Here is a 14,009-nt window from a genome sequence, read left to right as displayed (position 1 = left end):
TTCCTATGCCCAGGATTGATGATATTTTGACCAGGGTGCGAAAAGGAAAGATTTTTACAAAGCTGGACCTAAGGGGGGCGTACAACCTGATACGTATAAGGAAAGGGGATGAATGGAAGACCACCATGTTCACCCCTTTGGGGGCATTTGAATACCTCGTTATGCCTTTTGGATTACAAACAGGCTCCGCGTGTTTTCAAGCCTTTATGAACCACGTACTGGGGCCTTTGCTCTACAAGAATTGCGTGGCCTTCTTAGATGACGTGTTGGTGTATTCGGAGAATGAGGAGCAACATGTGAGAGACGTCAGAGAAGTGTTGAGCAGGCTGCAAGCCAACAGATTGTGGGTGAAACTGGAGAAGTGTCAGTTTCATACCAAGGAGGTGGAATTCCTGGGGTACCGCTTGTCAGACAAGGGGTTGGCCATGGACCCCGGCAAGGTTCAAGCGGTGCTGGAATGAAAAACACCCAAGACCAAGAAGGATGTGCAGAGGTTCCTAGGGTTTGGAAACTTTTATCGTAAGTTCATCCGAAACTTCGCCCACCTGACGGCGCCCATCACGGACTGTCTCAGCAGCAAAAAGAAGTTTGTTTGGACGGGGGAGGCGGAGCGAGCGTTTGAGGAACTGAAAAGGGCCTTCGCCTCTGACGAACAACTTCTACATGTGGATTTACAAAAAAAGCTGAGGGTTGAAACAGACGCTTCTGACAGAGCCATAGGGGCGGTGCTTCTTCTGCAGCCGGGGAAGGAGGGGTCAGAGTGGCGACCGTGTGCCTTCTTTTCGCGAAAGCTGAACAAATCTGAGAAAAACTACACGGTGCACGACCGGGAACTTCTTGCGATTTATGAGGCCTTCCGGAGATGGAGGCACCTACTAATTGGTGCACAACAGAAGGTGCAAGTGTGCACGGACCATAAGAATCTAGAGTATTGGAGAACTGCGCGAGTGCTCAACCAAAGGCAGTTGAGATGGGCCCAGGAGTTTTCCAAATTTAACTTTGAGATTTGTTACGTACCAGGCCCGGAGAACGTTAGGGCGGACGCTCTCTCACGCAAACCTGAATATTTGGAGGGAGAGGGTGCACCCGAAGAGACCCATGTTATTCCCGAGGACCGCTGGGTGTGTGGGGCGGCTTTGGTGGGGCAAAGGGAACTGGTAGAGGGAACGGTGCAGGATGAATACGCCCAGGACAAACTCAGGGGTCTCAGGAGGGAGGGAGACAAACCCGGGGGTTTTGAGGAGAGAAACGGGGCGTTGTACTACAAGGGAGCGTTATACATACCTGAAGGGGAATTGAGGGAAAAGGTACTCAAGCAACTGCACGATAGCCCCACAGCAGGGCATTTTGGGCAACACAAAACCATGTGGCTGGTTACCAGGGAATTCTGGTGGCCCAAGGTCAGGGAAGATGTGCGTGAATATGTGAGAGGGTGTGACCGATGTCAACGAGCCAAGGGGGAGAGGCGGGCACCGGCAGGTTTATTAGAACCACTACCCACGCCGGAAAGGCCATGGGAGGCAGTGGCAATAGATTTCATGACTGATCTGCCCAGGTCCAAAGGGAAGACAGCCATTATGGTTGTGGTAGACCTGTTAACCAAGATGGCCCACTTTATAGCCTGCTCACATGCGGTCACAGCAGAAGAAACCGCTAAATTGTTTGTGGAAAATGTGTTTAGGTTGCATGGTGCCCCCTTGAGGGTGGTTTCGGACCGAGGGAAACAATTTACTTCCAGGTTCTGGAGGAAGCTCATGAGCTTATTGCACGTAGAGGTGAATTTTTCCACTGCCCGGCATCCAGAAACCAATGGGCAGGCGGAAAGAGCTAATGGTGTCCTCCAGCAATATTTGAGGTGTTATGTGAATGACAGAGAGAATGATTGGGTGGAGAAGCTGGCGTTGGCAGAATTTGCCTATAACAATGCAGAGAACGTGTCCACGGGGATGAGCCCTTTTTTGGCCAATCACGGGTGTCATCCCCGAGCCTTCCCAGGGGGGGAGGGGGAGAACTGGAGCGTTCCTGCCGCAGAACAGTTCGTTGAAGAAATGGAAGCGATCCATCGCCAGCTCCAACTTAATTTAAACAGGGCGAAGGAGGAATATAAGAGGCAGGCAGACAAAACCAGAAGGGAAGGGGAAAGCATTAGGGTGGGGGACCAGGTGTGGCTGTCCACCCAAGGGTTACCATTTAAAGGAGGTTGTAAGAAGTTAAGACCCAAAAGACTGGGCCCATTTGAAGTCACGCAACAGGTCAACCCAGTGGCTTTCAGACTCCGGTTACCGAACCACATGAAGTTGCACCCAGTGTTCCACAGATCATTGCTGTCACCGTATATAGGGGACAGAGAGGGGAGGGTCAATAGGGGACCAGCTATGGAGGAAAAAGAACACAGCTACCATGTAGCGGAGATTCTCGATTCCAGGTGGAGGGGAGAGCAAGTAGAGTATTTGGTAATGTGGGAAGGGGAGCCGGAGTCGGAAAACACCTGGGTCAGGGCAGAGGAGGTAGATGACGAGGTTTTGATTGAAACTTTTCATCAGAGATTCCCTAGAAAACCCCAGCCAGTGGCGAGGTTCCGGAGGGAATACTTCGCCACCACCGACGACGAAGAAGAGTTGGAGGGGTTCGCTGATTCCGAGGTGGAGGAGGATTCAGCGAGTCGGAACGAAGACCGATGGAGGGAATTGTTCGAGACGTCTGAAGATGAAGAGGATTCTTTTAGGGGTTTCAGCTCCTCACCGCCCAGAGGAGAAAGTAGGGGCGGGGGAGAGGGGGGCCCTGGAGGGGAGGTGGATGTCAGGGAACTGACATCGGAGGAAAGGGAAGTGGTAAGGCTCCCAGAGACTGGGAGAGAGTCAACAGCCAAAGCAGGGACCAGCAGGGGGAGCGCGGGGTCTCTGGAGGAGGATCTCAGTAATGCTGAGAGAGACGCAGCAGCCCAGGCAGGAAGCAGCAGGGAAGAGAAAGGGGTGAGAGACACTTCGAGCGAAAATAGCGGGGAGGTGTCAGAAGCTACTGCAGGGAGACCCATGCTTCGCCGGAAGCTGCCACGTCGTGAGTCCAGGAGACGCGTTTCCGTTAAGGAACTTCTTTGCTGGAAGCGCTTCCACAGACAGCCACTGTCAGACTCTACTAGTGACTAGGGCAGACATGTCTGAGGAGCTCTGTCACACACAGAGGTTTGTGGGGTCGCACAAACTCTGAAGGGGCACAATTTTAAGCACAAGCAGCTAACCATCCCCTGACACTCTGGTTGCGAACGGGATCCGTTCCGGAGGCCCGTTCGCAACCTGAGCAGAATGCAGCCCGCATCTGCGCATCGTGATTTGCCGCTTCTGCGCATGCGGTCATTTTGCACATCTGCGCATGCGGCGAAACCTGGAAGTACCCCTTTCTGGTACTTCTGGGTCGCCGCGGGATGCAACCTGAAAACACGCAACCTGAAGCAAACGTAACATGAGGTATGACTGTATTCCGAAGTGATTTTCAGTTTGGAAACAGATACGAACAATCCTAGTTTTATTCCGGAAGCGGTGGAAAATAGATTTCTAGTGCACTCTAGTGGCTGCAGGCCGGATGTGTGAAATCCTATAAGAAAGAAATTACAGTCGTTTCTCCATGTTTCATAGAAGTAGGAATGTGAGAAGATATAAAACGCTGAAACGTTAAGACCAGCAATAAGGAAAAACAGCTAAAATGCCTATTTAGCACCAACAATACTTCCTTAGCCGGTGTGTAGCCATTTGTCCTTGTTAATCATGATTATATAAATACACTGTGGAACACTGCGGCCAAAGCAGGCTGCTGAGACTGGGAGCTGCAGGGCCAGTTAAGTTAAAACCTTGAAGTAGGCCAATTGTTTTACTGGCAAAAAGGGTACTTTAAATGTAAAATGTAAAAAATGCAAAACAGAACATTGCAACTGCTTCTGAAGCCATTCCCCAGGCACCCCTGCCATGTAAGGTTACATGGGTGGTGACTGGAGAGGGTCTTCTCAGTTGTTGCAACCCAGCTAGGAAACGTTCTCCCTGGGGATGCTTGCTGGCAGCCCAATTCAATGCAAGGACTTTGACCAACGCATCCCTCTTTCCTCCTCCCTCTGTGTTTACTACAACCGGTTTTCGTATTTCTGTTGTGTTCTGTTCTGTTCTGTTGTGTACCACTGTATTATTATGGTTGCTAGTTAGTCGCTTTGCTCTAAGAAATGTCTCAAAGGGACTCCTTTGAGACATTTCTTAGAGCAAAGCGACTAACTAGCAACCATAATAATACAGTGGTACCTCGGGTTACATACGCTTCAGGTTACATACGCTTCAGGTTACATACGCTTCAGGTTACACACTCCGCTAACCCAGAAATAGTACCTCTGGTTAAGAACTTTGCTTCAGGATAAGAACAGAAATCGGGCTCCGGCGGTGCGGAAGCAGCGGGAGGCCCCATTAGCTAAAGTGGTGCTTCAGGTTAAGAACAGTTTCAGGTTAAGTACGGACCTCCGGAACGAATTAAGTACTTAACCCGAGGTACCACTGTATTTGCAAAACTTTTGTTGTTGTTGTTAGCTTGTCAAAATAAAAGCCTCTCCTTTCGCTCTACCTAAGCCGGCGAATGCTGATGTCTGCAAAGCAACAAGGTCTGAATGTAGCCCACTAGGCCTATATATCAAGAAGGAACAGAACAAAATCTGCAGATCTGAGGGGGCGATAAAAATTTCTCCCATTTCAATGAATTTGTCATTTCATTTCATAGCAGTAAAAAGGAGGAGGAGGCAAAGGGCTGGGTCAGGTCTGAGTCTTTCCTGCTTGAACAAAAGCTGAGGGAAAAGCATTTCTCTCCATTCCTATTTGCAATTCATTGGTGGGCCAGATTTGGTGCCTTAAGGGGGGCCTTCGCTCCCTAAGCTCCAATATCTTCAAGGGGATCTTGAGAAGGCCACAGCATCTTACCAAAGAACTTCTCACAGAGTCAATTCTCTCAATTGTTCCTTGAGAATGTTTTATGTGGTTGTTGTTCCCCCATATCCGTATCTTTGCCTCCCTTGCCTCTGGGACGTTTTGTTTGGGGAGACGGCTGAAATTTCCAAGCAGGCCTCACAGCAAGGGAAGTTAGAAAGAGAGAGAGAGAGAGAGAGAGAGAGAGAGAGAGAGAGAGATGGTGGAAAAGACGCTGGAGAGCTACAGCCGTCACGAGTAGAGAATCTTGACTTGATGAACAAATGGCCTGACCTGGTATAAGGCAGGTACATTCACTGCTGGGCTATAAGGTAGGCGCATAGAAGGTGAACCTGTAATATATGGTGCAAGCATCACCTCCACTTACACAGGGGTTACGTCCCGGGCCCTCATGCACCTAAGTGTAATTGCATACAATGGGAGAGCACCCTCTAAAAAGCCTCTAAATCCCTATTCCCCTCTGCTCTCCAGGTCTCTCTCTAATCCAGACCAAAATAACCAGAGTTGAAGCTCTGGAGGCTGGAGGATATGCAGGGAAGTGTCTGTGGCGGCTGCTCCGCTTAGCAGCCGGGGAGGCTGAGAAGCCTAAACAAAGCCTCACTGTGTTATACCAGGATTGTCCTTGCAGTAGAGAAGAGGTGGGGTACCTACACCCCCGGGACAATTTCACCTGAGTGACAAGGAAGAAGGGGAAAAGGTGGGTGGAGGAAGGGGTAGCAGAACGAGATGCAAAAAAATACAAATAGAAAAGGAGGTGGCAGAAAGAAAGAAAGAAAGAAAGAAAGAAAGAAAGAAAGAGGGAGGGAGGGAGAGAAAGAAAGAAAGAAAGAAAGAAAGAAAGAAAGAAAGAAAGAAAGAGGGCCATAACAACTTTGGATTTGGACCTCACCTACCTGGCCCTGCCCTCCCCCCAAACAAATTGCTCCTGAGGCAATGTAGCTCTTGGCTACATTCACACCATACATTTAAAACTTATTTCTCCCTCAAAGAACGCTGGGAACTGTAGTTTGTTAAGGGTGCTGGGAATAATAGCTGTCTCTGTATGTGCGAGGGGGTAAACTACAGTTCCCACGATTCCTGGGGGAGGGAGACAATATGTGCTTTAAATGTATTACCTCAGTAAAAGCATTACCTCAAGCCCTGCACTAGGATAAAACAAACTCCCAGGGCATTTTAAATAATTAAAACGTGAGGAGAAGAAGAAGAAGAAGAAGAAGAAGAAGAAGAAGAAGAAGAGGAGAGTGTGGTTTTTTTTAAAAAACCAGCAACATCCACCACCCTAGGCAGATTATAGAGGAAATACTTGTTTGCCAAAGCAAACTTTTCAGCATGTTCACAGTGGAGAAACTTGTTCAGTGCCAACAATACACTCGCACAACTTCCTTGTCGCACCTGACACAATTTGGCAATTGATTTCCCTCATGGGCAGGAACGTTCCTTCTCCAAAGCTGATAAGCTAAGCTGAGCAAAAAAAAAGAAAGAAAAAGGAAATCCTTGTGCTCCGTATTCAACGCTGCAAAAAGAAACAGTCCCCCCCCCCCCCAGTGAACGAGTGCGTCACTAACTGTTCTGCTAGCTTTGTGGTAACAGTGCAGGCTACCTAATCTGATGGACAACTTTCCAGTTTTCTGTGTGTACTCCGATGCCTGAATTAACACTCCCACAGCTGGGCTGGTCATCTTGACCGAGAAAACTGCAGGCTCATTTCCGTAGACACCACTTCTACTTTGGACTCTGACACAGCACCCTGAGTGCACACGCCCTGCAGATTTATGCTGTTGTGGGACTTTCGATTAAGAAAGAATAGGATAGCGGAACAGCTTACTCCAGTGCCTCAGGCCACAATCCTATGGCTGCTTAATGAGGTAATGCTCAGGGCCGGACCAGAACATTTTGCTGCCTGAGGCAAAGGGTGAGATGGCGTTCCCTCCCGCACAATTCCATATCGAGAAGCTGACAAGACTGGCCACCAAACCTTACCTCAGCTCTAAAAAAGTGAGTCCTCCTATACACCTGAGGGCAGCTAGCTAGCTTAGGGAGCGGCACAGAGCAGGCCATGTCCTGCTCTGCCCTCCCAGCTTCTACCGCCTGAGGCTGCCGCCTCACACTGCCTAATGGTAGGACTAGCAACAACAGGCACATCTATTCATTGAAAATGTTTTACAAGCCACTTTATCTTATCAAAAGGCAATGTAATCAGTGCTAACGAAACATGACAGATAAAGGGCAAGGAACTAGATCCGGTCAGCTGCCTGGATCCTTCTGTCCCCACCCGCCACATTTCACGTTGGCGGCCCCTCACCTGTAAAACCACCTGGCATCAGAATGATTTTGCCCGCAGGGTTTAAAATTAAAACTGGAGGAGGGGAATAAGCTTCTCATGAAACTTTGTAGTGCTAACAATCTGCTGATCTTCGGAGCTTGCACAGAGCCTATATGCAGCGTGGTGCAAGCACCAACCATCAGCCTATTGTCAGGTGTTCAAAGGGATGCGCGCCATTCTATGAGAGTCCTGCTGGTCAGCTGATGGCCGGGGCTTGCAAAAAGCAATGCATGGGGCTCCACAAACCCCTTTTGGGCCTAGACACACATCTGACGACATAGACGGCCTCTGGGACAGCTCAGTTGTTAGAGCACGATATTCTTAATCTCAGGGTTGTGAGTTTGAGCCCTGTGTTGGTCAAAAGATTCCTGCACTGCAGAGGGTTGGGCTAAATGACCCTTGTGGTTTCTTTCAACTGTACAATTCTATGAAGGGTAGGGCAGATGGGTGACTTGGTTGAGGAAGCTGAGGGGGTGTTCATTAGGCCTGCGGGCTGGAGGTTCCTCAATGCTGCAATTGGCCAACAATTAGATTAGGGAGCAGGTCCTATTGGAATAAGTATGACTGGCTTCTGAGCAAAACTTCTTCAGATTGTGATGCTTGAATTTAGTGTAAGGGATCAGTGAAGCTCAAGTATCTTCCCATTATTTCTCCCAGCCCTCATACACTTGAGCAGCGGCTGAGCCACGTCCCAATGTTTGAGTTCCTCCACATCACCCTTCAAAAGAGTTGACTTTGTCTCCTCTTACAGCAATGCGCTGGATTTGCCTGGGAGAATTCCCCCACTTAACTCTTGAGAGTTTATAATAATGGCTCTCAGGCTGAACTACTGCGCAAACAGAAAATATTAGAACAATCCACAGCCGCTCTGGAAAATATACCTGCCCCCCCACCTCACTCTATACTGAGTGCCGCAATCAAGAAATGCAGAGAATCAGCTCACTCCCAGCATCAAATCCAGCAAGGAAAGCTCCCTCTTGAAGTGCTTCCTTGCCATTAGAGGAGCTTAACAGATATTCTATATATTGCCAACACATGTCAAAATGATTCACGGTGGAAAAACCTCACCTTCCAGGATGGAGTCCCAGTGTGATCAATGATTAGAGCGATGGACCCTTTCGACCTCCAGATGGCAGTCCAACAGCTGCTCGCATGTAGAGGCGCCAAGGAAACCTGATGGAACCCCTAACATGTACATAGCTGTTTGCTTGTTGGGGCTTTTTGTGCAACACACACTTGGTAGGAGGAGACATGATGTTGGGGGTGTAGCTAAAAGAGCAACCCCACTCTGAATTAAACACTCCATTGCCCTGCATGTTCTTTTTGTTACTGTAATTTTCTTGGGTTACACATAACACCTCAACAGACCCAAGAGCATCCTGTTCCAGACATTTCTTCAATTCTACTGCCACCTAGTGCCCAGGTTAGGTTAGCACTCAAACAAGCCAGGACCTGTTACAGTCATACCTTGGGTTGAAGTAGCTTCAGGATGAATTTTTTTCAGGTTGCACTCTGCGGCAATCCAGAAGTAATGGAGCACGTTACTTCCAGGTTTCGCTGCTCGCGCATGCGCAGACACTCAAAATGACGTCACGCGCATGCGCGGAAGCGGCAAAATGTGACCCACGCATGTGCAGAAGCACAGTTGTGTGTTACGTTCGCTTCAGGATGCGAACGGGGCTCCAGAACGGATCCCGTTCGCATCCAGAGGTACCACTGTATCTATAGATACAATACAGTGGTGCCTCGCAAGACGAAAATAATCCGTTCCGCGATTCTCTTCGTCTAGCGGTTCTTTCGACTTGCGAAGCAACCCTATTAGCGGTTTAGCGGCTATTAAAGGCTTAGCGGATTAGCGGCTAAAAGAAGAAGAAGAAGAAGAGTTTGGATTTGATATCCCGCCTTTCACTCCCCTTCAGGAGTCTCAAAGCGGCTAACATTCTCCTTTCCCTTCCTCCCCCACAACAAACACTCTGTGAGGTGAGTGGGGCTGAGAGACTTCACAGAAGTGTGACTGGCCCAAGGTCACCCAGCAGCTGCATGTGGAGGAGTGGAGACGCGAACCCGGTTTCCCAGATTACGCGACTACCGCTCCTAACCACTACACCACACTGGCTATTAGCGGCTTAGAAAAAGGGGGGGAGCGAAAAAAAATAGCAAGACTCGCAAGACGTTTTCGTCTTGCGAAGCAAGCCCATAGGGACATTCGTCTTGCGAAGCGCATTGAAAAACGGAAAACCCTTTTGTCTAGCGGGTTTTTCGTCTTGCGAGGCATTCATCTTGCGGGGCACCACTGTATAGGAAGAACCTGTCACCAGACAGTTTATTAATCAAGCCACCGCTATAGAGAACAGTTACAATGCCATGAACTATGAAGCCAGGCAATACAGTATGAAATGTTTCATCCTATATACATCCTATATTCATCCTATAGGTACAGTGATTACCGATCAACAACATGGTCCTGATTTGGAGAGCTAGTGTGAGCCAGAAAACAGGGTTCATTGAGAACCTTAAAGAACTTTAGCGAGATTCTCAGCTTAGCTGCGGGAAAAAGGTAGCATTATTCAGGGACACAGGGATTTGTTTACTATAAGTATATTATTATCATTTCTGCATGCTAGCGTGTGTAAGGCTGGATGTTAAAATTTAAGAAACAGTTATTATAACACACATATTAAATTAACGTGTTAATTTGGATTATTAAAGACTATATAGGATGCTTGTTTCCAGTTGATACTTTAGTTTAAAGTGGGAGCCAGTCTTAAAACTGTGTACAGTGGTACTTGGTTGTTGCACCTAATCCGTTCTGTGAGTCCATTCGACTCCCGGAACTGTTCGAAAACCAAGGTGCAACTTCCGATTGGCTGCAGACGCTTCCTGTACTCAATCAGAAGCCGCATTGGACGTACAGCTTCCAAAAAAGGTTCGCAAACTGGAACACTTACTTCCAGGTTTGTAGCATTCGGGAGCCGATGTGTTTGGGAGCCAAGCCGTTCGACAGCCAAGGTACCACTGCACAAAGGCAGTGCTTGCACCCAGTATATGAAAAGCATTGTTGTGGCTTCCTATAAAATGAATGGGGATGGGTTTCTTTTTACGCTAAATGTTAATGTTTCCATTGCTGCTCAAGATTTATTGGCAACTAACGCGAAGCAAGTGGCATAAAATCCATTTGATCACTGGGCAATTCATGCTAGCCCAAGTCTAGACTTGTGCAAGGCAAGAAATCGGGTCTCTTACCCAGCAGGCCTTGTGTCCTCGATGGCTCGGTCTAGTGGAATGAGGTCACTTAGGAAGACATTGAAGTTCCCCTCCTTCCACCTCCTTTTCGCCTCCTCTTCCTTCTCGCCTGGGACCACCGCAGGGCGCCCATACTGACCCAGCGCTTTGGGGTCCCTTGGGGCCAAGGTCCTATCAATAGTCAACACTTTGTGTAGCTTGGCCCTTTCTGTGAAATGGGTCCTATTGGTTTGCCTTGATTGGTCCTGATGGGCGGAACGAGTCCCATCCGCCTTCCCTAGCTCAGCCCTTCCAACTGGAATAACTTTTAGGGTCGCCGCCGCTCCCTTAACAGCGACCTCCTGGGTCGCCCCCGCCGCTCTCGGGCCCTCTTGGATTTTGCCGGCAGTCACTCGCGCCTTTTCCCCGACGGCTCCACGTCCTCCGCCTTCGGGAGCCTGCGCGGCCGCGGAGACCACCCGCGCCCCCTCCTTGCTTATAAGCACTACTTGGTTAGACAGGACGACTTTTGCACCGGCAATTCTGGCCGCCTCCTCCTCGGACAGCTTTCCTGGACGTGGCGCACCCGGAGACTTCTGCGCTGTTTCCGAAGCGGCAGGCAAATCCAGGCCCCCGGGCATCTTTGCAGGGACATTTGGCCCGTTCAGTAGCCCGGGGCTGCCCCGAGGTCCCCCAGATTTGCTTCCGTTGGTGGGCAATCCAGCCAAGGCGCCTTTCTCCCCTAATCCACCGTCGGGTATAAAAACCGCCGCCTCTCTCCCCCTGGATCCCGTGCTTAACGGCCCGGGCCCTTTGGCGGCGACTTTGCTTCCGACGGCAGGAGCGTCGAGCGCCCGCCCCGGCGACCCGCTGGCAAGAGGCGGCTTTGTGGGCGGCGGGCGAGGGGAGCCGGCCTCCGCGCTCCATTTCTTCTCCGCGGGGGCGGACGGAGCGTGGCTCCGGACGTCGACGGCGGCCGTCCAGTGCAGGCTGGGAGCTGCTGCCGCCGCTTGGGGGGTTGCGCGCCTCCATTGGGCGCCCGGCTTCCCCCTCTTCTTGCTTGGGCCGCCGCGTCCCTTCTCCTCCTCGAGGCCCCTTGGCAGCGCCCCTGGCGGCGCCCGGAGCTCCTCTCCTGGTCGGGCGCCGTCGAAGCTCTTCTCCCGCCAGCCGCGCAGCCTCTCCCGCCGCACCATCTCCTCCTTGAGGACGCGGGTGTTGATCTCGCCGAAGGAGAGGCGCAGCGCTGCCATGTCGAAGAGCAGCCACACCACCGAGGCGGCGAAGATGAAGGCCAAGGCTCGCCCGCTGCCTCGGAAAAGCTTCCGCAGCTTGTTCATCTCGGCAGAGAGAAAAGTTCTCCTCGGGTCGCTCCGGGCACAGCCGGAGGCGCCTCCTGGGGCCCTCCTTCCCCGCTCGGGAGGCTTCCTAGGCCTGCTGCTCTAGCCGAGGCTGCCGCTCCCCGCTGCCCGCCCTGGGCATCTCGATCTAGGGGGAACCGCCGCCGCGCCGGCCGCCTGTTGCTCCCTGCCTGCGTGGCATCGTCTCCGGGGCTCGGCGCGCGCCTCGCAGCCACGCGGCATGGCCCGAGCGCCCCCGGGGCCACTTGCCTGATGGTCTGCCCGCCCGCCTCGCCTCTTCGCCCGGACCCTTCCTGCTCCAGGCTAGGCGCACGCTGCCCTGGCTGGGCTGGGAAGGAACCTTGCAGGCGGCTGCAGCAGATCAGCTGCTGGAGCAATTGCTCCCTTTCTCTCTTCCCGCCTCCCCCACCCCCTCTCCGCTCTCATTCCTCCTCTGTAACCCAACACCTTCCCGGAGCAGCAAACAACCTCCAGCTTTGCAAAGTTCCTGAGAGAGTGCCGCGTGGCTCCTTGGCTGCCGCCGCCACCTCGACCCGGTTGCGCCTTTGCAAACACTGGCAGCGAAGATCCGCTTTGTGGTTTGAAGCTTGTCACGGGGAAAATTCTCCCTTTCTGATTAATTAGTATCGTGATTATTTATTAAATTTGTATTCTTTCCCTTCACCCGAAGATCCCAGGGCGGTTCGCTACAGAAATATGCAAAATGTGAATACCAAATACTGTACAATACATCATAAAACTAAAACCAACCAAGCCTTGCTTCCTCAAGAAAAGGGGTCATTTTTGGGACACTATGATAGCTTTTTGAAAAAATAGAGTTGCATGCCGTTCTGGGGTACAGTAAGGATTTCCTTTCTCTCTTTCTTTATTCATTTTTAAGATAGGACTTTGCTGTGTCCATTCGCAGCCAGCTCTGCCAGCAATGGAACAAATGGTGTCCCTTGAGAAATAATTTTCTTCTGAGCATGTTAAAAAATCACCCCGCTCCCCACTGCTGAGAAATCACAGCCAGATGCCTGGAAGAGGGTCTTAAGATATATACACCACCCTTCAGAGATGTTTTGCATAAAGCAGGACTGAATAACTTGTTTTCAACCAAGCAGCTACATTCCCTCAAGAGGAAATTTCTGAGGTCTGTGTTCCAGTGCTGTGTGGGGCCAGGTGCAGCAGTGGGTGGAGTCAGAGTCAAAAAGTGGTTGGAGCAACAAGTGTGACTCAAGCTTTGTACAGTAGGCTACATTCCACCCAGGCAAAAGTCAAAGGTGTATACACCCCCGCCCATCCCTATTTCTCTACCTTGCTCTATCTGGGCAAGAAAGAGGCACTATCACAATTCAAGGATGCTTTCCACCACTCAGGCAAAAGCACTTGAGTGTGTGGAACAGGGTCTCTGAGGGCTGTGGCCCAGGAAAAGTCCTGATAGGCCTGGAGGTTTAATACATGCATTAAACTCCTGGGCCTAAGGGTATATTCACATTAGTGGCTTGGAACACAGAGAAACACATCTGCATGTACAGAATTGTTGGCATCAGGGCGAGGATGTCTTCACCCAACGCACATGACTTTTTCAGTTTCCCAGACCCTGCAACCCCCCTAGAACTCCTGTTCATTTGCATGCTCATCTGCACAGGCACAATGGCTCTCAGGCTATGTTCCCACTACTGCTTATTGCGCATCCAGTTTTCTAGTTGGACTGAAACTGGTTTGAGGCGGGGACACACATCAAACAGCAGTATGTGTGGTTGGAGTTTATATATCACACCACAGGGCAGTTTACAACAAAGTAACACAACAGGTGACATAATGTACATATCTAACATATATATACAGTGGTGCCCCACAAGACGAATGCCTCGCAAGACGGAAAACTCGCTAGACGAAAGAGTTTTCCGTTTTGGAGGTGCTTCGCAAAACGAATTTCCTATGGGCTTGCTTCGCAAGACGACAATGTCTTGCGAGTTCCCGCTGGTTTTTCCCCTCCCCCCCTTTTTCTAAGTCGCTAAGCCGCTTATCAGCTGATCCGATCAGCAGATAAGCCGCTAAAAGCCGCTAATAGCGCTAATCCGCTAATCCGTCAATGGGCTTGCTTCGCAAGACGAAAAAACCGCTAGACGAAGAGAATCACAGAACGGATTCTTTTCGTCTTGCGAGGCA

At 50.5% G+C, this 14,009-nt stretch overlaps 1 protein-coding gene across 1 annotated transcript in view; it reads right to left on the bottom strand.

Annotated features, from left to right (window-relative positions):
• The window catches only part of GALNT5 (polypeptide N-acetylgalactosaminyltransferase 5), a gene marked incomplete at its 3' end in the record, with an annotated part of 36,696 nt that extends 24,296 nt beyond the window's left edge, over positions 1 to 12,400 (bottom strand). Inside the window, exon 1 of the mRNA XM_082197999.1 lies at positions 10,519 to 12,400. Within this exon, the coding sequence (XP_082054125.1) occupies positions 10,519 to 11,834 (1,316 nt within the window). The 5' untranslated portion in view covers positions 11,835 to 12,400. The remainder of the gene's footprint in view (positions 1 to 10,518) is intronic.
• Positions 12,401 to 14,009: the final 1,609 nt, after the last annotated feature.

The sequence above is a fragment of the Podarcis vaucheri genome, assembly GCF_965113315.1.
Source record: "Podarcis vaucheri genome assembly, chromosome: 1".
NCBI classification, from domain to species: Eukaryota; Metazoa; Chordata; class Lepidosauria; order Squamata; family Lacertidae; genus Podarcis; species Podarcis vaucheri.
Note: the sequence above shows the minus strand (reverse complement) of the source record. Positions and strands in the feature narration are given on the sequence as shown.